General features: G+C 46.6%; 1 protein-coding gene across 1 annotated transcript; it reads left to right on the forward strand.

The window, feature by feature from the left end:
- The first annotated feature begins 11,950 nt into the window (after positions 1 to 11,950).
- On the forward strand, positions 11,951 to 22,791 carry LOC132872389 (aquaporin-3-like). Its single transcript, XM_060907163.1, has 6 exons — positions 11,951 to 12,134; positions 14,599 to 14,725; positions 14,926 to 15,063; positions 15,157 to 15,257; positions 21,001 to 21,218; positions 21,335 to 22,791. Exons 1-6 carry the CDS (start codon positions 12,027 to 12,029, stop codon positions 21,504 to 21,506), a joined length of 864 nt encoding a protein of 287 aa, XP_060763146.1. The 5' UTR covers positions 11,951 to 12,026; the 3' UTR covers positions 21,507 to 22,791.
- Positions 22,792 to 23,047: the final 256 nt, after the last annotated feature.

Consider the following 23,047-nt stretch of genomic DNA (forward strand, 5'->3'; position numbering starts at 1 on the left):
GCCTGCTGCTCCTCACTCTGACACGGAGATGACTCTGTGACAGCTGCTCCCGCCAATGTGACACTGGGACCTCCCCCTGCTGAACTACAGCAGGACCCACTCTTTACTAAATGACTCATTAACTCCCCAAATCCCGGCCAATCAGTCCCCAAAATTATCGAGTGGGTAAGGCGAGGATTAACCGCCGCCTTTACACTAAATTTCTCCCCTCGAAATAGAATGTGGACCGACACTAAAGGGTAGTTGTGAACATCCCCATGCACACACAACACCTTCACCAATTGTGCTCCCCCCAATGCCTCGTCTTGCACCAGGCTTTGGTGGATTGAGGTCTGATTACAGCCGGAGTCCACCAAAGCCTGATACGTATCCCCTTGGATACTCACCGGTATGTGATACGCTCCAGCTCGATCGAGGGCAGCTCCTGGCACGTTGGGGATCCGGACCACCACGCCCACCTCCTTTGCCGAGCATTGATGCTGGAGGTGCCCCGGCTCCCCGCAGCGCCAGCAAACCGACCCAGGCTTTCTCTCTGCACCGGTACTCTGGGGCTCACTCACCTGAGGGGGGAGAGAGACAGACACGGAAGCGGGAAACGGGAGGGCACCGCGGGTGCAGCGGACCGGCTGTGAGGGAGCCGGCCCCCGCCTCCGCGGTGGGGGAACGGGGCGAGGACGAGACACAGAAGGGGAGGAGGGAGAGAGAGAGAGGAGAGAAGCGAAGAGGGGATCTGTTATCCTGCCGTGGGAACAGCTGCCAAATGATCCTCCGCCAACTCGATGGCCTGATCCAGCGACGCCGGGTGATGGCACTGGACCCACTCCGCTGTTCCTTTGGGAAGTTGCACGATGAACTGCTCCAGTGCCACCAGGTCGACGACTCCCTCGGCGTCGCGGTTGTCAGCCCTCAGCCACTGCCTAACAGGCGTCCCGGAGTTGCTGGCCAAACGCGAACGGGTGGCCGACCTTCTCTAGGCGCAGAGCGCGGAAGCGCTGATGATGTTGTTTGGGGGTGCGCCCCACATGCTGGAGGACAGCCCGGCACAGGTCCGTGTAGACCAGCCGGCTGTCGGCGGAGAGCTGTAGTGCGGCCAGCTGCGCCTCGCCCATTAGCAGAGGGAGGAGGCGCACCGCGCGCTGTTCCACCGGCCACCCTGAGGCCTCTGTTGCTTGTTCAAATAGCGTGAGGAAGGCCTCGGGGTTGTCGTGCAGGCCCATCTTTCATTAGGGTGAGGTGGAGTGGGCCTGCAGTGGTGGAGATGATGGACCCCACCGACGCGAGGAGGTGCCGGAACGCCTGACGATCTTCCTGTTGGGCCAGCACCAGGGCCTCGGACCGTTGTTCTTGCTCCTTTCGGAGGGCGAGCAGCACCTGGTGCTGGCTCTGTTGGGCCGTGGTGAGGGCGTGGATCAGGTCTGCGAAGGGGGAGGACTCCATGGGGCTGTTCTCCTCTGTGCTCCGTCCCGGGTTTCGGCACCACTGTTGAAATCAGAGCGGGTGGGTGGAGCACAGAAGTACGGCAGGCCAGAACTGAGTTCCAAAAACTCTTTTTATTTTCACTTTTCAGTCGCAAACACACTCTCCCAGCCACACGCATACACACACACATAAGTCATCTGATTGGGGAGAGAGCTCTCTTCCTCTGCTCTCTCTCTCCTTATAGGGCGTGGTTGCTGGGAAGACACACAAACAGGTTAATTTAAATCAGGTGTAGTGATTCTGCCACTTACCTTCCCTGACTCTGCCCTCCTGTCACAGATCGATGCTTGACCATGCTAGTGGAAAGCCTTTCCAGAAAAGTGAAGGTTTTTATAACAACGAAGGACTAAATCTGGAATGAGATGTTCAATAAGCACAATAAGTGTGATGGTCCATTGTCTACCAGGTGTAGGCTTGGCCATAGTGTGTGTGTGTGTGTGTGTGTGTGTGTGTGTGTGTGTGTGTGTGTGTGTGTGTCTTGTCTGTGTGGGTTTTCCCGCACCATCCAAAGACATGTGGTTAGGTTGACTGGCTCCTCTAAATTGCTCATAGGTGTGAATATGTGTGTGTGAATGGTTGGGTGGGAACTGCTCAACGTCCTGGGTAGCTTTCCTGAGCTACGGTAGCTAACAAATCTGCAGTAAACAGTCAACTGCAACTGACATACAAGAAGAAGAAGCAGGTGTATGGGTGCACCTAATAAAGTGGCTGGTGAGTGTACATTAACCAGCCCAGCCCAGCAAAGCGATACAAAACACAAGGCTTTTGCAAAGTCTGTGTTATTGACAGTCCTATATGTATGCGCTGTGATTGAGCTTTAATCAGGAACAGGTGCATGGTAATTAATCCTAATGGTGTGCACATGCTTTGCAGTCTGCGGCTGTGTGCGCTGAGCTCCAACATGTATGGATGTGAGAGGTGTAGCCAGACACCAGTTTGACATATCAAGTTTGATATTCAGTCGTAACTACCGTATACCGTACAGTAATGATGTAAAGTGAAAGCGCTGGTTCACTGCTGTCCACCAGGCACCCAGCAGAGTCACACCATAATAAATGTCGTGTTGTTTCTGGTGCATGGTATACGGTTACAAAAAAAAGAAATAAATATGTATTTGTAACTGTGATGTATATCTCATTATTGGTATCACTGTCACAAGACAATGCAGTAATTTATTGTCATGAAATACACTACACAATTCAATGGGTCATATGCTGTAATATTATTATTCTATTCAGGTTGATTTTGTGTGCTTGCAGATATTTTGCACATACGGTACATTTATTAGAAGCTCTGCTTTTGTTTTTTGTTTTTTTTTTGGCCATGCATTGCCCGAACTGGTAATCACATCATCAGTTTTTCCTTTGGCTAATCAGACACAAAGTACACCACCACTCTTACTGGAACAGTTAGGGGTTAGGTGCCTTACTTAAGGGCACTTCAGCCAGTCCTGCTAGTCCAGGGAATCGTACCAGCAACCTTTTGGTCCCAAAGCTGCTTCTCTAACCATTAGGCCATGGCTTCTGCTTTTAGGCAGTCACAGAGCTCACACTCTTCTCCCAATCTGATGTTTGATGTGCACATTAACTGAAACTCTTGACCTGTCTTTGCATGATTTTATGCATTTTGCTGCTGCCACATGATTGGCTGATTGGATAGCCTCATAAATGAGCAGCTATACTGGTGTTCCTATGAAAGTGGATGGTGAATGTACAGTATAACACAGTTGACTGAGCATATTGAGAGCTTGCCAAAAATTGTTCATCTTCCCAGTTTTATGTTTACACATGAGGGGATTATTTAGATTTCCACTTTCTGTCATCTTCCTTGCAAGTCCAAGCATAAACCAAAAGGAAGGTCCAAGGCAACCTTTTAAAGAGAGGTTTTAAAGCCTTAATCAAGTGGGTTACTGATGTTAAAATCTTCAAATACATTGCAGTGATATATTTAAGAAGAATCTTGTGGCTTGTCTATACCCCACTCAAGGAAAGTATGCTAATTTGTGCTGAAATACTAATTTGCCATTTCAGTTTTGCGTTGAGGGGCGGCATGGTGGTGTAGTGGTTAGCGCTGTCGCCTCACAGCAAGAAGGTCCGGGTTCAAGCCCCGTGGCCGGCTTGGGCCTTTCTGTGCGGAGTTTGCATGTTCTCCCCGTGTCCACATGGGTTTCCTCCGGGTGCTCCGGTTTCCCCCACGCTCCAAAGACATGCAGGTTAGTTTAACTGGTGACTCTAAATTGACCGTAGGTGTGAATGTGAGTATGAATGGTTGTCTGTGTCTATGTGTCGGCCCTGTGATGGCCTGGCGACTTGTCCAGGGTGTACCCCGCCTTTCGCCCATAGTCGGCTGGGATGGGCACCAGCTTGCCTGCAACCCTGTAGAGCAGGCTAGAGATAATGAGAAGAGTTTTGCGTTGATGCCTTGCTTGATTGGCTATGACTCAAATTCTTTAGATATGTCCTGATTAGGCAGCATGGTGGTGCAGTGGTTGGCAATGTTTCCTCACAGCAAGAAGATTCTACAGATAGATTAGGGTTTGTTTGTTTGTTTGTTTGTTTGTTTGTGTTTGATCCCCTAGAGGAAATGGCAGTGTTGTGGGAGCAAATTCACATCGTCTCGTCTCGTCTTCTTCCGCTTATCCGGGACCGGGTCGCGGAGGCAGCAGTCTAAGCATGGAAGCCCAAACTTCCCTTTCCCCAGACACAAATTCCCCAGACACATGGGAGCAAATTCACATCACTCACAAAAAACATACATGACTTACACAAAACAGACAATAATACTTATTATTATTATTATTATTATAAAAAGGTGTGTCAAAAGTTTGCACACAACTTCTCATTCATAGGTTCTTCTGTATTTTGACTATTTCCTCATTGTAGAACGATACTGATGACATGAAAACTGTTATAACATAGCAATAACATGAGGTAGTCACTTGGAATGCTTTTCAATGAGCAGATGTGCCTTGTCAAAAGTTAGTCAAATTTCTTCCCTTATTAATGTTTTTGACATTATCAAAGAGGAAATAATAAATAATAAAAGTATAGTAACTAGCCTATTCGATAATTGTAGTCATGCGTATTGTCAAGAACCGCTCAACTAAGTAAAGAGAAAAGACAGTCTATCATTAAGACAGGAAGTGTCTTTTAATTCATAAAAATAAAGAAAAACCACTGAATTAGAAGGTCTGTCCAAACTTCTGACTGGTACTGTAGACATCTACACCACCTACTAGACGACTGGAGAAAATCCATCCTATCTTGTGCAGGGTCGCAGGCAAGCTGGAGCCTATCCCAGCTGATTACGGGTGAGAGGCGGGGTACACCCTGGACAAGTCACCAGATCATCTCAGGGCTGACACATACAGACAAACAACCATTCACACCTACGGTCAATTTAGAGCCACCAATTAGCCTAACCTGCATGTCTTTGGACTGTGGGGGAAACCGAAGCACCCGGAGGAAACCCAGACATGGGGAGAACATGCAAACTCCACACAGGAAGGCCCCCGTCGGCCACTGGGCTCGAACCCAGAACCTTCTTGCTGTGAGGCAACAGTGCTAATCACTACACCACTGTGCTGCCCTACTGGAGAAAATATAATGGAATAAAAATTGAGATTATGATACAGCTCTAAATTGTGCAAGTTAAATATAAAATATGCTTTGTGTATTGCCACTCAGAGGACAAGTGTCCTCTCCTGGCACAGAGGAAAGTCATGATATATTGATATTGCACTTGGCAGGAATGACTTCCTATTGTTAGGGTTTTGCTGGGATTCAAACCTGGTTCGTTGGTGTGATGATCCAGCAAACCCCCACTAGGCCACCAGGGGAATGACTCAAATGCAGAGGCGTGAGGCGGAAGTAGAAAAAGTAACAAAAGGTTTATTTATACTATGTACACTATATACAATCCAGGGCAAAACAAAAAAACAAAAACAAAGAGTATAATTCAAAAAGAAAAAGGCAAAAATGCAAAAGCTCAGAAGATCCACAAAACACAGTACAAAGGAAACTGGAGATAAACATAACAGCACAAAGACTCCGTGACAAGAGGACTGAACTCAGGGGTATAAATACACAAACTAATTAAGGACACAGGTGATGATAATTAGGACTAACAGGCAATTAACAAAAAAAAACACAAAACACAGGAACAGTGGCGGCCTCTAGAGGCCAAAATAAATATGACACGAAAAGGAAATAACAGCGGCCTCTAGAGGCCAAAACAGTCCAAGTCCTAACAGGACCCCCCCCTCTAGGAGCGTCTCCTGACGTTCCCAGGGCGATCCGGATGGGCCGAATGGAAGTCCCGACACAGTTCTTTATCCAGGACATCCCGAGCAGGAACCCAGCAGCGCTCCTCAGGACCATAGCCCTCCCAGTCCACCAGATATTGCAACCCGCCGCGGACCCGGCGGGAGTCAAGCAGGCGATGCACAGTGAACACAGTCTGCCCCTGGAAGATGCGGGGGGGTGGGGGGTTCCTAGGGGCAGGGGCATACGTAGACGTCAGTATGGGCCGCAACAGGGAAACATGGAAAGTGGGGTTGATCCTCAGAGTCCGGGGCAACTGGAGCCGGTAGGAGACAGGGTTCACCCTGCGCACCACCTTGAAGGGGCCAATGTAGCGAGGAGCAAGCTTGCGGTTCTCCACCCGCAGCGGAAGGTCCTTAGTGGACAGCCAAACCCGCTGCCCAGGGCGGAAAGTGTGTGCAGGTCTTCTGTGTCGGTTGGCCTGAGTCTGGTTGGTTCTGGAGGTCTGTATGAGGGTCTTCCTGACCTTGCTCCAGGTCTTGCGACACCGTCTCACATATTGGTTGACCGAGGGCACCCCCGCGTCCTCCTCCTGGTCCGGGAACAGAGGTGGCTGGAACCCGAATTGGCACTGGAATGGCGACAGCTTGGTGGCCGATGACTGCAGGGTGTTGTGGGCGTACTCTGCCCATGGCAGCCAGGTGCTCCACGATGTCGGGTTATCCATAGCCAGGCCTCGCAGGGTGGTTTCCAGGTCCTGGTTGAGCCTCTCCGTCTGACCATTGGACTGTGGGTGAAACCCAGAGGAGAGGCTGGCAGTGGCTCCGATGACCTTGCAGAACCCGTGCCACACTCGGGAGGAGAACTGGGGCCCTCGGTCTGAGACGATGTCCTGTGGAAGACCAAAGACTCAGAAGACATGATTAAATATAAGTTTCGCTGTTTCAAGAGCAGAGGGGAGTTTGCACAGAGGTATGAAGCGGCAGGCCTTGGAGAATCTGTCAACAATGACCAAAATGACCATGTTACCTTGTGACTCAGGGAGACCCGTGATGAATTCGACTGCCACGTGGGACCAGGGATGCCGGGGAATGGTCAGAGGATGCAGGAGACCCTGGGGACGCTGTCGTGGGTTCTTGGTTCTGGTGCAAACCTCACAGGACAGGACAAATGACCTTACTTCCTGCTCCATGTTAGGCCACCAGAAGCGTCTTTTCAGGAAGTCCAGGGTCCTCTGAGCTCCCGGGTGGGCGGTGAGAGGGGAAGAGTGACCCCACTGGAGAACCTTGGCCCGGGCTTGATGTGGGACGTACAAGAGGCCCGGTGGCCCCGTCCCAGGACCGGGGTCCTGGCGTTGGGCTCGTCGAACAGCCTCCTCAATACCCCAGCGGACAGGGGCCACAATCCGGGACACCGGGATAATAGGCCCGACTTCATTCTCCCTGTTAGTGGCAGAAAACAGCCTGGACAGTGCGTCAGGTTTGGTGTTCTTGGAGCCGGGACGGTACGAGAGGGTGAAGTCAAACCGACTGAAAAACAGGGCCCACCTACCCTGTCGAGGGTTCAGTCTCTTGGCTTGCTGGAGGTACTCCAGGTTCTTGTGGTCAGTCCAAACCAGGAATGGATGTTGCGCTCCCTCCAGCCAGTGCCTCCACTCCTCAAGGGCCAGTTTGACCGCTAGCAGTTCTCGATCCCCCACATCGTACCGGGACTCCGCAGGACTCAGGCGGTGGGAGAAGCAAGCGCAGGGGTGCAGCTTTCCTTCCGAACGTTGAGAGAGTACCGCGCCGACACCACTGTCTGAGGCGTCCACCTCCACGATGAATGGTTGGGAGGTGTCCGGGAGGACCAGAATGGGTGCCGTGCAGAAGCGGGCCTTGAGGTCTTTGAACGCCTTTTCTGCCTGAGGAGACCAGCCATAAGATCCACCTGTCCCTTTGGTGAGGTCTGACATGGGTGCTGCCACAGAACTGAAGTTCCTGATGAACTTGCGGTAGAAGTTAGCGAATCCTAAGAACCGCTGAACCTCCTTAACGGACTTGGGAGTAGGCCAGTCCCGGACGGCCAGGGTCTTGGCAGGGTCCATTTGGAGTTGGCCTGTCCGTACAATAAATCCCAGAAAGGAGACCTCGGGAACATGAAATTCGCATTTCTGGGCCTTGGCGAACAGATTGTTCTGCAGCAGCCTCTGGAGAACCTGGCAGACATGGTGGCGGTGCTCCTGCATGGTCTTGGAAAAGATAAGGATGTCATCGAGGTAGACAAAGACGTACAGGTTAATCATGTCCCTTAAGACGTCGTTGATTAGGGCCTGAAAAACAGCTGGTGCGTTGGTGAGTCCGAAGGGCATCACCTGGTATTCGTAGTGCCCAGACGGGGTGTTAAAGGCAGTCTTCCACTCGTCTCCCTGTCGGATACGAATGAGGTGGTATGCGTTCCGTAGGTCCAACTTGGTGAAGACGGTGGCGCCTTGGAGCAGGTCGAAAGCAGTGGACATCAGCGGAAGGGGATATCGGTTGCGCACAGTGATCTTGTTCAGGCCCCTGTAGTCAATACATGGTCGGAGCCCCCCATCCTTCTTGCCGACAAAGAAGAAGCCGGCACCAGCAGGTGAGGTGAAGGGTCGAATGAACCCAGAGACCAGGGCGTCTTTGAGGTATTCCTCCATGGCCTTGCGTTCTGGCTGAGAGAGGGAAAACAGTCTGCCACGAGGAGGGGTAGTCCCAGGGAGCAAGTCGATGGCACAGTCGTAGGCCCGGTGCGGAGGAAGAACGGCGGCCCTGCTCTTGCTGAATACCTCCTTGAGATCCCAGTACTCTGTGGGAACTTGAGATAACTCGGTGAGATCAGGGGGCTCGGCAGGAGACACAGGAGAGCTAGAGAGCAGACAAGAGGCATGGCATGCAGGGCCCCATTCCACAACCTGGCTTGTTACCCAGTCTATGCGAGGGTTGTGGCGAGTAAGCCAAGGAAGGCCTAGAATAACTGGGAACTCAGGTGAAGGAATTAGGTGCAGGGATATTTCTTCCTTGTGACCTTGAGACTGGAGGAAGACTGGAGAAGTAACTTGAGTGACTCTTCCATCACCTAACACTTGGCCATCGAGGGCAGACACAGACAGAGGGACTTCAAGAGGTGCAGTAGGTATATTGATGCTTTGGGCAAAGTGAATATCCATAAAGTTCCCAGCCGCCCCTGAGTCTATCAAAGCTTGACAAGAGTGGACAGACTCACCCCAGGAGATGGAGACCGGGATGTAGATTCCTTGGCCAGGGAGTCCGGGAGAGAGGGTAGGCCCCGTCACAACCCTCCCTCGGCTGGACGGGGCGGTCCTTTTCCCAAGAGTTCAGGACATGATGCTCGGAAGTGACCAGGCTTGCCACAGTAGATGCAGCACTTGTCCCTCCTTCTGCGCTCCCTCTCAGATGCGGAGAGGCGAGTACGACCCACTTGCATGGGTTCTGGACAGTCACTGAAGGAGGTAGACGGTCTCCAGGTAGAGGTAGGGAGGGATGTCAGCTGTGCCAGGGTTTTCCCAATTTGCTGAAGCAGTTCCTCGTGGCGAGTAAGGGCCTCACGTTGGCTGGTGAGCGTACGTCCATGAGCGTCCATGGTCGCTCCGAAGCGTGTCAAAGCTGCCATAATTCCCTGAAGGTTGGCCGGGTAGACAGTTGAAGCAGCCTCTGCTGAGTCGGTCATGACGGAGTCTTTCTGTTAGGGTTTTGCTGGGATTCGAACCTGGTTCGTTGGTGTGATATAATCCAGCAAACCCCCACTAGGCCACCAGGGGAATGACTCAAATGCAGAGGCGTGAGGCGGAAGTAGAAAAAGTAACAAAAGGTTTATTTATACTATGTACACTATATACAATCCAGGGCAAAACAAAAAAACAAAAACAAAGAGTATAATTCAAAAAGAAAAAGGCAAAAATGCAAAAGCTCAGAAGATCCACAAAACACAGTACAAAGGAAACTGGAGATAAACATAACAGCACAAAGACTCCGTGACAAGAGGACTGAACTCAGGGGTATAAATACACAAACTAATTAAGGACACAGGTGATGATAATTAGGACTAACAGGCAATTAACAAAAAAAAACACAAAACACAGGAACAGTGGCGGCCTCTAGAGGCCAAAATAAATATGACACGAAAAGGAAATAACAGCGGCCTCTAGAGGCCAAAACAGTCCAAGTCCTAACACCTATAGCGGTCCTTGCTACAGCAGAGATGAAGGAGCCTCCAAATGAAAACCTTTTGCTCAACCACTAGTTCATGCAGGGAGGGGATGTGATGTCTATTATATTGAGCAGTTTGTGCAGCAACCTTCTCTCAACAACCAACTCTCAATTCCACTTTCAAACATTTAACATAATTTGGTTATTCAAATATTAGCTACATTAGATAAATATATACTACTATATTTATTACTTAGCTTTTGATTCCTGAAATTTTCACCCACAGAACACAGACAGATTACATTATGATAAGGTTTAGATTTGTCTCTCAGAGTAACAGCATTTTGCCTGGTTTTGTTAAAACTGGAATAAGATCCTTGTTGCCATTAATGTTCATTGCAATCAAGCGATCAGTTCAAGTTATCAGATATTCAAATATAACAATTAAATAATAACTAGAGCAACTTTAATAACAACTAGTAGTTATTGCCTGTGAACCTGATTTCCTCTGAATGGCGCTCTTCACAGGGGCTAAATCGCTCCCCGTGTCTCCTCGGTGATGTAGGCTTGGCCCTAGTGGAAGGCTCCGGGAAGGAGCACTGATTGCGAGGTCCTGTCCAATCGAAACTCTCAGGTGAGTGGGGGAGGGGATTCCTCGCCGAGGCTGCGTGCAGTGTGTTAGCGCGAGTGTGTAGCCTATGGGAAATGAATAGTGTGTTAGCACTAATCCCATGTTTTGAAAAATCGAAAATGTCATGGGCCCCTCTGGGGTGTCATCAATCCATGTGCAAAATATGGAGTGCGCACCAGCCGTGTCGATTTGCATAGGCGAACAGACAGAGACAGAGAGACAGACAGCCTTCCTTGAGTAGTATAGCTTGACAGCCACCATTGCAACATTATGGATCCTGTTTTCAAAACCATAGCTATGATAATAAGACCTATTGATGAACCTGAGGTTTCAGTGCTGATCAAATAAAATGGATAAATGCTTTTGCTACAGAGGACTGCATCATAATTCCACTTTTTAAAATGGTTCCTCAAGGGTCCTTTGGATGGATTATGGTTCTGTCTTTCTACAAATAAATTCTCTTTTCTACATTACATTATAGGAATTTAGCAAACACTCTTGTCTGGAGCAATGTACAACAAGTGCAAAAGTCAGGAACAAGAAGTGCTGAACTTCCAGACAAGAATTTGTAAATCGCTTTACAACTTTAAATCTTAAATCTATAATAAATGTGCTACAATTACGGTAACAGCCAGAGATGCTTTGCGGTACTCACAGGAGACAGGAATGTTCTACATAGGGTTCTGCAAAGATCCTTCAAGGGTTCACCCAGAGGGACAATCTAAAGATGGAACCTTTAACTGTAATATAATCTTAACTGGTCTGTGTCTATGTGTCAGCCCTGTGATGACCTGGTGACTTGTCCAGGGTGTACCCCGCCTTTCGCCCGTAGTCAGCTGGGATAGGCTCCAGCTTGCCTGCGACCCTGTAGAACAGGATAAAGTGGTTAGAGATAATGAGATGAGATAATCTTAACTGAGTGAACCAAGCCAACTATGGTTGGGTGTGAGTCTTTGATTTGTGTGTGTGTGTGTGTGTGTGTGTGTGTGTGTGTGTGTGTGTGTGTGTGTGTGCTTGCTTTCCAAGTTCTCAGAATAAAAGAGCTGATCATGACAAGGCATAACAGATTAAGAAGTGTCCTCCATGGTGGTAAATAACAAATTAAATATACTGCATGTGAATTAACACAGTATCACATGCTTCGTCAGCAAAGCTTACATGTGAATTGGCTAACCGGAATTTTGTTGTTTCTTTAAGAACCTTTTTTTTTTTAACCCATGTTTTTAGGGTGTCAGTATGAGAAAGACGATAAGTCAGTGGGCCCAGTTTCATGTCAATCTCTGAAACAGCTGTTTTGGACAAGTGGATAAGCAAGACTCAACAAGGGGTGTGTATAGAGGCTGGTCATGAGAGGTAATAGAGGGTTGGGCATAGGCCTATATAAGTATCAAAGGAGAATGCTGAGCCAATTTGAAATCATTCCACTGAGGAACGTAAAGTGCAGCATTCAACTGGAGTCAAGAATTCAGCAGGACAATGAGCAGGCAAAAGTTTGTACTGAATAAGCTAGCTCAGACCTTGCAAATCCGTAATAAGCTAGCACGTCAGGGACTGGCTGAATGCTTGGGGACGCTAATCCTGGTGGTGAGTGTCTGCCTCTTCTTTGCACTCTCTTTTATTAATTCATAAAAGCTCACATTTTTCTTTGATTCGTAAAATGTTCATATTTGTATCATTTCTCTAGTTCTGATATTATTTGCATTCAGTAACATTATTTGATAAACTTTCAAATACCCTTCAGTGTATCTGTCCCATTGCTAATATTTTAATTGACAGCCTTAAAAGGCCAAATAAAGAGATAATAAAGAGAATATTCATCCAACTGGTGCACAGTAACTAAGGTTTTTATATTTTTTTAATTTTTGTATTTATTTATTTTTAATGAGCAGATATGCATTTACTGGACAAATAGTTGTTGATGCAGTTTGCCTTCACTGGTTGATGGATTTGACAATACACAATGCGTAAATTTATTTTTGTTTTTTTCTGTTCCACTGTTGATATTTGTAATCAGCTTAAGGTTATAGGCAGCATTATAGGGGCAACTGGAAAATAAAAAAACATTCACCAGATGGTGCAATTTAGTAAATAACTGATGTATTGTTATGCATAGATATGCATACAGTGTACATGGAATGATAATCAGTTCTGGCTCACTGGGAGGAATAAATCTCATCTCATCTCATTATCTCTAGCTGCTTTATCCTGTTCTACAGGGTCGCAGGCAAGCTGGAGCCTATCGCAGCTGACTATGGGTGAAAGGCGGGGTACACCCTAACAAACAAAAAACGCTTTAAGACATTCTTTCCTCAAGGGCACTGTTATGATAAGAAATGAGGTCAGTAATAACATAGATGAATTAATCCAGGGAAGAATTAACATGCAAGTGACAGGCCATAATATATATAAATATGAACGTGTGTGTGTGTGTGCGTGCGTGCGTGTTACTTTTCTTACTTTCTACTTTTAACTAACATGCTGATTGACATTCACACACCATGTAAACCAGTTCGTTATCTAACTACATATGTACCAGTAAAGACATACACTGACAATGATCAGCCATAAAATTAAAAACACTGATAGGTAAAGTGAATTATCTTGATTACGTTGTTACAGTGGCACCTGTTAAGGGCTGGGATATATTCGGCAGCAAGAGAACAGTCAGTTCTCGAAGTTGATGCGTTGGAAGCAGGAAAAATGGGCAAGTGTAAGGATCTGAGTGACTTTGACAAATTGTGATGGCTAGATGACTGGGTCTGAGCATGTCCAAAATGACACATCTTGTGGGGTGTTTGCGGTATGCAGTGGTTAGTACCGACCAAAAGTGGTCCAAGGAAGGACAACCGGTGAAACAGCAACAGGGTCATGGGCGTTGAAGGCTCACTGATTTGCATGGGGCATGAAGGCTAGCCCATATGATCCAATCCCACAGAAGAGCTACTGTAGCACAAACTGCTGAAAAATTTAATGCTGACTAAAACAGAAAGGTGTCAGCATTAACTTTTTCAGCAGTTTGTGCTACAGTAGCTCTTCTGTGGGATTGGACTGAGTTTGATCTAAAATATCAGTGAAACTGCTTGGATTTCTTCAAAAGAAGAACGTATTGAAATCATTCTCATGCCTACAGCACAAAGATCATTTAAGTAAATGTATTCAAAGTGCATTGACATGTAAAACACCAGATATGTTAACATAAGTTCATAATGAATGGGAGAGACATGTGTTTACAAAGATATGGCAATCATGTGTTGTAAAGGATGCGTTGTTACATTTTGCTAAAAAAAATTAATTTCCTCTATGTATGGAGACATTATTTGTCAGAAAATAACTTCTATTCTGAAGTGTGTCTGAAAGGCATCTTGACTACTATGTTTAAGGACAAATGATGTCTATGCCGAGATTGGAGTAAAATTAATGTGATTCAGAACACCTAAAGAATGGAAGACTTTATCCAGACTATATGATCTATGGCTCTGTTAAACACCTTAATACCCACTTGCTGCTCTTACATGCCAGACACTAGTCTGGCACACTAGCTAAGGTACTTTCAAGGATTTGTCAAGAGCTACAGGATCAATCAAATGATGTTATTGCGGTTCGATTCAAATTCAAAGAAAAATTAATAAGAGTGTGAAGATCTGGTATGTTAAATAAGCCCAGAGAGGTGTTCATATGTATATTTTATTGATCAAGGACATGATAATTTCCTAAAAAAAATTACACTGTACTGAATTGCATTTCATATGCAAGGTTGATAAATTGACATATTAATTACTTCACATATACTGATTCTATAGCCTTTTCTATATTTTAATTCAAGAATAGCATCTATTTCAGCTAGCTGGACCCCTACACTAATTTATGCCACAAGTAATAGTGATATGAAAACTGACTCCCAAAAGTTTTGATCATATCTGCCATCTTGAGCTACACACTTTTGATAACATGTTCACTGTCTTTGGACTGTTCTCGGGAAAATGTAATCTATCTATCTCTTGAATCAATCTTGCTTTGGTGCTTAATCCATTCTTGTTTCTGTCTGCAGATGTTTGGTTGTGGTGCAGTGGCTCAGTTAACACTCAGTAAAGGATCTCATGGCATCTTCCTCGCTGTAAACCTAGCCTTTGGCTTTGCAGCCACACTCGGAATCTTGGTGTGCGGCCAAGTCTCAGGTACCACAAATTCTTTCAATATTGAACACTAATTTGTCCACTCTGTAGATATGAAGAAAGAAATAATTTTAGTCACAGATATTCTTAGGAATTAAAGCAAAGTGTTAAAACCTTTTTTCCCCCTGTTCTTTCATTTTGTTCTGAAATGTTTTTTACCATTCACCTTTCATAAATTATAAGTTTTGCCACCAATTTCACAGGCGGTCATCTGAACCCAGCTGTAACTTTTGCCCTCTGCCTTCTTGGAAGGGCAAAATGGAGAAAGTTTCTGGTGTACTTTCTTGCTCAGACAATTGGTGCCTTTTTTGGGGCTGGTATCGTCTTTGGCATGTATTATGGTAAGTATCACAAGAAGATTAATCCATTGTAATAGAATTCCAAAAATACTGTTCATAATTTTCAAACATTTTTTTTTTAATTCCATGATTAAGATGCCATCAAGGTACATGAAGATCAAGACAGTGATCTAAGTGAAATTTTTGCCACCTATCCTGGTAAACACCTTAGTATCGCTAACGGCTTTTTTGATCAGGTTAGTAATTCCATCACTACATGATAATATCTGTTGCTGTTCTTATATGCTGATGTGATGTCTGAGTGTGTCTCATATATTTAGTTGAAGTTGAAAGGTCATAGAACACTGTGTGTTCAAAAGCACAGCCTTCTTAGACTGAAAAATGATGAACTATTTCTATCCCCAACATCCTTTCCATGAAGAATGTATGGTTTCATGTAGCTCCCAATTTCTCCAAATACTTTTGAGTCCAGGGTTGGAATCAGTTCATAACTTGGGAGACGTATCAACCATTGAGTTCAGAGTTGCATCTGCCAAGTTTTTTGTTGGTCACATTGAAGTCATGCCTTTAGCTCTGGAGAACAGCTACATATGCAGTGGTGGCTCCAGAGATTTTTCCTTAGGGTGGCAAAGGGGGGGCATAGGTTCCAGGAGGGGGGCATAGGTTGTCGATGCAGCAGTTTAAGCAAATCGTAGAAATCATTTTTACTTACGCTCAAGAAAGACTCACAATCAAGTCATCTTGTCAAATATGTATTGAGCTATTGTACCATCAAGGAAAATGGATTCAACCATCTAAACCATCTTTTCTGAAAGTATATTCCCAAGCAATGAATGGAATTATTCTGCCCTAGCGATGTATCAAAAAATAGACAGATAGCGAACGGTTTAGATTGTGGATCTTTACTGAAGACTTCAAACTTATACAGATGTGTTCATCCTCGATTTCCGTAAAACTAAAAGAAACAAATTAAGATATCACTAAACTGAATAGCACACAGGCGAAAACGCGAGCTAGGCTGACCTGCTAGTAATGCTAACACACAACCAGGGCTTTGAACCAGAATTTTTTTCCTATTGGTTCGTTCCGAACAGAAACGGAATTTTAATGTTTCTGGTTTTGGGTTCCACCATTAAATAGACGTTCCCAAACCGGTTAGAACAAAAAAATTTCGTTCCCGGAACGGTTAATTACGTTCCCTGTCAGCTGTTTAACAAATGGCTATAAAATTATGTCTCTGTCTCATCCAGCTTAAGCCAAATGTAGGCTAATTCTATTACAATCTTCATTAAATAAGACAAGAAATAATTCAAAACAATTATTATTTCACCCCTCCTTGAACTGCCACCTTATTGTGGTGGAGGGGTTTGTGTGCTTGAATGATCCTAGGAGCTATGTTGTCGGGGGCATTATGCCCCTGTCAGGGTTTCCCAAGGCAGACAGGTCCTAGGTGACAGGCCAGACTAAGAGCAGTTCACCAAAACCCCTATGGAGAAAAATCCGAGGACCGTGACGTCGCCCGGGATGACGCAGCCGGGGCCCCACCCTGGAGCCAGGCCCGGGGTTGGGGCTCGTATGCGAGCGCTTGGTGGCCGGGCCTTTGCCCATGGGGCCCGGCCGGGCTCAGCCCGAAGAGCTGACGTGGGCCCGACCTCCTGTGGGTTCACCACCCACAGAGGTAGCAGTAGGGGACTGGTGCAATGTGGATTGGGTGGCAGTCGAAGGCAGGGGCCTCGACGACCTGATCCCCGGACACAGCGGCTGGCTGTTGGGACATGGAATGTCACTTCGCTGGGGGGGAAAGAGCCTGAGCTTGTGCGGGAGGTTGAGAGGTACCGGCTAGAGATAGTCGGGCTCACCTCCACGCACAGCTTGGGCTCTGGAACCCAGCTCCTCGAGAGGGGCTGGACTCTCCACTTCTCTGGAGTCGCCCGTGGTGAGCGGCGGCGGGCTGGTGTGGGCTTGCTTATAGCTCCCCAGCTCAGCCGCCATGTGTTGGAGTTTACCCCAGTGAACGAGAGGGTCGCCTCGCTGCGCCTTCGGATTGGGGAGAGGGCTCTTGCTGTTGTTTGTGCCTATGGCCCAAATAGCAGTATAGAGTATCCGGCCTTCTTGGAGTCCCTGGGAGAGGTACTGAGGAGTGCTCAGACTGGGGACTCCATTGTGTTACTGGGGGACTTCAATGCTCACGTGGGAGATGACAGTGACACCTGGAGGGGCGTGGTTGGGAGGAACGGCCTCCCCGATCTGAACCCGAGTGGTGTTTTGTTATTGGACTTCTGTGCTAGTCACGGTTTGTCCATAACGAACACCATGTTCGAGCATAGGGGTGTCCATAAGTGCACGTGGCACCAGGACACCTTAGGTCGGAGGTCAATGATAGACTTTGTAGTCGTTTCATCTGATCTCCGGCCCTATGTCTTGGACACTCGGGTGAAGAGAGGGGCTGAGCTGTCAACTGATCACCACCTGGTGGTGAGTTGGATCCGCTGGCGGAGGAGGAAGCTGGACAGACCTGGCAGGCCCAAACGTATGGTGAGGGTCTGCTGGGAACGTCTGGCCGAGCACTCTGTCGGGGAGGTCTTTAACTCCCACCTCCGGGAGAGCTTTTCCCAGCTTCCGAGGGAGGCAGGGGACATTGAGTCTGAGTGGACCATGTTCTCTACCTCCATTGTGGACGCGGCTGTTCAGAGCTGTGGCCGCAAGGTCTCCGGTGCCTGTCGTGGCGGCAATCCCCAAACCCGGTGGTGGACACCAGAAGTAAGGGATGCCGTCAAGCTGAAGAAGGAGTCCTATCGGGCCATGTTAACCTCCAGGACTCCCGAGGCAGCTGACGGGTATCGGCAGGCCAGGCGTGCTGCAGCTCGGGCAGTTGCAGAGGCAAAAACTCGGAACTGGGAGGAGTTCGGGGAGGCCATGGAGAAGGACTATCGGTCGGCCTCGAAGAAATTCTGGCAAACCGTCCGGCGCCTCAGGAGGGGGAAGCAGTACTCTGCCAACACTGTTTACAGTGCGGGTGGGGAGCTGTTGACCTCGACTGGGGACATTGTCGGGCGGTGGAAGGAATACTTTGAGGATCTCCTCAATCCCACCGTCATGTCTTCCACTGAGGAGACTGAGGCTGATGACTCAGAGGTGGACTCGTCCATTACCCAAGCCGAAGTCACTGAGGTGGTTTGCAAGCTCCTCGGTGGCAAGGCACCGGGGGTGGATGAGATCCGCCCTGAGTATCTCAAGTCTCTGGATGTTGAGGGGCTGTCTTGGTTGACACGCCTCTGCAACATCGCGTGGCGGTCAGGGACAGTGCCTCTGGAGTGGCAGACTGGGGTGGTGGTCCCTCTTTTTAAGAAAGGGGACCGGAGAGTGTGCCCCAATTATAGGGGAATCACACTTCTCAGCCTCCCAGGGAAGGTTTACTCCAGGGTACTGGAGAGGAGAATTCGACCAATAGTCGAACCTCGGATCCAGGAGGAACAATGCGGTTTTCGTCCTGGTCGCGGAACACTGGACCAGCTCTATACCCTTCATAGGGTGCTCGAGGGTTCATGGGAGTTTGCCCAACCAGTCCACATGTGCTTTGTGGATCTGGAGAAGGCATTCGACCGTGTCCCCCGTAGTATTCTGTGGGGGGTGCTTCGGGAGTATGGGGTTCGGGGCTCTTTGCTAAGGGCTGTCCGGTCCCTGTACGAACGGAGCAGGAGTCTGGTTCGCATTGCCGGCAGTAAGTCAGACCTGTTCCCAGTGCATGTTGGACTCCGGCAGGGCTGCCCTTTGTCACCGGTTCTGTTCATAATTTTTATGGACAGAATTTCTAGGCGCAGCCAGGGGCCAGAAGGAATCCTGTTTGGGAACCACAGGATTTCATCTCTGCTTTTTGCGGATGATGTTGTCCTGTTGGCTTCTTCAAACCAGGACCTTCAGCATGCACTGGGGCGGTTTGCAGTCGAGTGTGAAGCGGCTGGGATGAGAATCAGCACCTCCAAGTCCGAGGCCATGGTTCTCGACCGGAAAAGGGTGGCTTGCCCTCTCCAGGTTGGTGGAGAAGTTCTGCCTCAAGTGGAGGAGTTTAAGTATCTCGGGATCTTGTTCACGAGTGAGGGAAGGATCGGTGCAGCCTCCGCAGTGATGCGGTCGCTTTACCGGTCCGTTGTGGTGAAGAAGGAGCTGAGCCAAAAGGCGAAGCTCTCAATTTACCGGTCGATCTACGTTCCGACTCTCACCTATGGTCATGAGCTTTGGGTAATGACCGAAAGGACAAGATCGCGGATACAAGCGGCCGAAATGAGTTTCCTTCGCAGGGTGGCTGGGCGCTCCCTTAGAGATAGGGTGAGAAGCACAGTCACTCGGGAGGAGCTCGGAGTAGAGCCGCTGCTGCTCCACATCGAGAGGAATCAGCTGAGGTGGCTCGGGCATCTTTTTCGGATGCCTCCTGGACGCCTCCCTGGGGAGGTGTTCCAGGCATATCCCCCCGGGAGGAGGCCCCGGGGAAGACCCAGGACACGCTGGAGGGACTATGTCTCTCGGCTGGCCTGGGAACGCCTCGGTGTTCTTCCCGAGGAGCTGGCCGAGGTGTCTGGGGAAAGGGAAGTTTGGGCTTCCCTGCTTAGACTGCTGCCTCCGCGACCCGGTCCCGGATAAAGCGGAAGAAGACGAGACGAGACGAGAATTATTATTTCAAATGTTGGCGATTTGGATTCTCAGTATGTCTTCCCATCTACACAAACAGAAAAAGTGCCAAAAATGAAAGATAATTCGTTTAGTGTGTTACCAAAGGCTAGTCAGGCCCTATGCATTGATAGGCTAACAGAGGTTAACGTCATTTAATGTTCGCGAGCCTCTCATTAACGTGGACAAATATATTGATATCGTGTTTGAAATTGACGTTTTTGAATAATGATAGACTGCAATATTTACCTCTTATTTAAGATGTGGAGACATGATAGTAGTCCACCCTCCCGCTCTCTCCATTCAGTCAGCGAACGTCACACAGGAAGTGAACCCCAGCGGGTCATAGAAACTTGCGCAGGAGAAGAATGACTTTTTTATTTGTAGGCTACAGAAACTTTGAGGAACGAAATAAAAACCGGTATTAACCGGTTACCATTATTTTTAATAAGCGTTTCTGTTCCGGAACATAAAAAATAATAAAGTTTCTGGTTTCGTTTCTGTTCCATGTGAAATAGAAAAAGTTCCCGGTTTTTGTTTCCGTTCCTTGAACCGGTTCAAAGCCCTGCACACAACACACAAGTTGTTTACTTTCTAAAGCCTATCACTTTACAAAACTATTAGCTTTCATTTTGTTGCCTAGCATACACAGAAAGAAAAACATAACTTACAGGTATAGCTACTACTGGAACCTAGTGAGACAGCACTCCATAAATCCAACCAATGACGTTGCCTCATCAGAAGTCGAGCATTCAGAAGAATCATAACAGAAGAACGTCTCTCATTTCAAAATTCCGGGGGTGGGGTGGGGTGTGAAATAACGTAAATAATGGTAGGTAGAGATGAGATAAGGGCTTAGTATCGCTGTAGATAGATAATTGAATTTCAAAAATGTGTTTTAATAAATAATTCTTTTTAAAATAAGCGGGCAACTGTGGTGGCAAGACATATTTTTATAGTGGCAACTGCCACCTTTTGCCACCCCTTAAAACCGCGCCTGTACATATGCTGTACACAACTTTTCTCTCCAGCTTCAAGATGATAGTAAATTTGATGTTTCATTGGGCTCACATTTCCAGGTTGAATTTCTACAAAAAAATCAGTTCACCCAGTAACCAACACTGAGTATGCTATAATGTGTTTTGTGTTTTTTTGTTTGTTTGTTTGTTTGTTTTTGAGTCTACATTTTGTAACTCATATGATCTAGGTGTATGAACTGTTCCTCTTTGTCTGATGAATTACTCAAACCAGGTGCAGCTAAACTAAATGAATCTGACCTTTATCTCACCACTTGTTCATTGTTATACTTTATAGGTGATAGGCACAGCTGCACTGATTGTGTGCATCCTGGCCATAGTAGACCCCTACAACAACCCCATCCCACAAGGACTTGAGGCCTTCACTGTGGGATTCACTGTACTTGTCATCGGTTTATCTATGGGCTTCAATGCAGGCTATGCTGTAAACCCAGCTAGGGACCTGGGGCCTCGTCTTTTCACTGCCATTGCAGGCTGGGGTGCAGAAGTCTTTAGGTAGGTTAATCTCAACACCAAATTATCTGCCAGCCTCGGCTCTTATGAAGAATCAATTTCCATTGCAATAGTATTATAAACACATGAATGAAACTATTTCTCCCCAACACTTACAGGCAGGCCTGGTTCCTGGTGCCTATCTTTGCACCATTCGTGGGGACAGTCATTGGAGTGATTTTGTACCAACTGATGGTGGGTTGGCATACAGAAGGGGAGGCACGGGACAAGCAAGAGGCAGCACAAGAGATTACTGTCAAGTTAAATGATGTTGATTCTTCAGCTTCCTAAGCTGGGTTGATTAATATAGCAACTAGACCTACAACTGTTTTGCTCATGATTCAATAGGTTACGAGCAATGACACAATTCCAAGAGGTATTCTTGCCTATCATGGAGGGAATCCTGTAAGGAAGAACACAGCTGTCTATCTTCAATTAATTACATTTCACAAAATTGCTATCATACAATACAGTATATACTTATAAGTGCTTTGTTATCTGTGCTCTGTACTCTATATATCCTCATGACATAAGCCTAAATGCTCTTTCTTCATGACGAATTATATTAATTCTAGAAAGGAAAGAAATAATGGAAACAAAATTCAAATCATGGAAAAGCATTACAACCTTTGCATTTACAATATATTTTGTACTATTTGAAATGTTTCTGTATTAATATCATGCTGAGATTTTTTTTTGTACTTAAGTTGATTATGACCATGTGAGCATTAGTACATGTATGCACACTTGCTAATTTTCATTTCGGTGTAAATATATTTTTTTCAGTCAGGCAAGAAACTTATAGGTGAGTGATGAACTTCTGTTATTTGTTAACTGTTATATCCTATGTAAATTGTTTAGGAGAATTCTTAGCTGTTCTATTATGGCTAAAATAGCATATTAGCATCTTAGTAATGTTGATCAGTGCTGAAGATGGATCACTTGGCACCCTGGTGTGGAAGTCTGATTTCGCCAACCACCCCAGCCCCACATAGTAAATGACAGAGTATAGTTACCTTTATCTATAGCCGACCTTTATCTATGACACTTCTCATTATTATTCTTAAATTGTGTGCCTGATGGTTTTTCCCTTCTTGTTTCAACTTTTGGAATGGCTAAAGTTTATCCAAAATACTAGCATTTCTGCTGTTTGAGGTTGAGTGGTTACTCATCCCCCAAGAGTAAGTCAAGGGTCAAGAGACTAAACCAAGTAGGAGGAGGCATGGAGGAGGTGCAAAGGACATATTTTTGTAAAAGGTTAGAGGTGGACTGGTAGCTCCATGTGAGAAAGGCAGTGATGATGGTGTTTGACGTTTGCACCCATTCTGACAGTTAAATATCTGCTGAATGATCCCACATTTTTTGGCTAGACTTTTCTAAACAGCACAAATAGAAGGGCCAGCGAACTGATCAGGGGAGCTCACCAGCTACAGAAACATTGTGCTTGTGTTGATATTATATTTATCCAACATGCAGCAACTTGAACGGTGCCGCCCTGGGCGGAACCATATTGCCCATGCCAAAATCCATATCTGATGTTCATATACTTTGACTATAAGTAAAGAATTCACTACAACCTCCCTTTGTTTTTCTTTCGACAGTAAATGTAATTAAAATTTCTTTGGGAACTACTGCTGTCTTTGGGAAAGATATATATATATATATATATATATATATATATATATATATATATATATATATATATATATTTGAATACCTGTTTACTTGTTTTACTTAAAAAAAAATAAAACATTGCAAAAAAAGTAGAATGGCAAAAAAAAAATTGTCTTGCCAAAAAAAAAAGCACTGCACTTTGACTCCATTTTGCATTT

The sequence above is a fragment of the Neoarius graeffei genome, chromosome 24, assembly GCF_027579695.1.
Source record: "Neoarius graeffei isolate fNeoGra1 chromosome 24, fNeoGra1.pri, whole genome shotgun sequence".
In the NCBI taxonomy this organism is placed as follows: domain Eukaryota; kingdom Metazoa; phylum Chordata; class Actinopteri; order Siluriformes; family Ariidae; genus Neoarius; species Neoarius graeffei.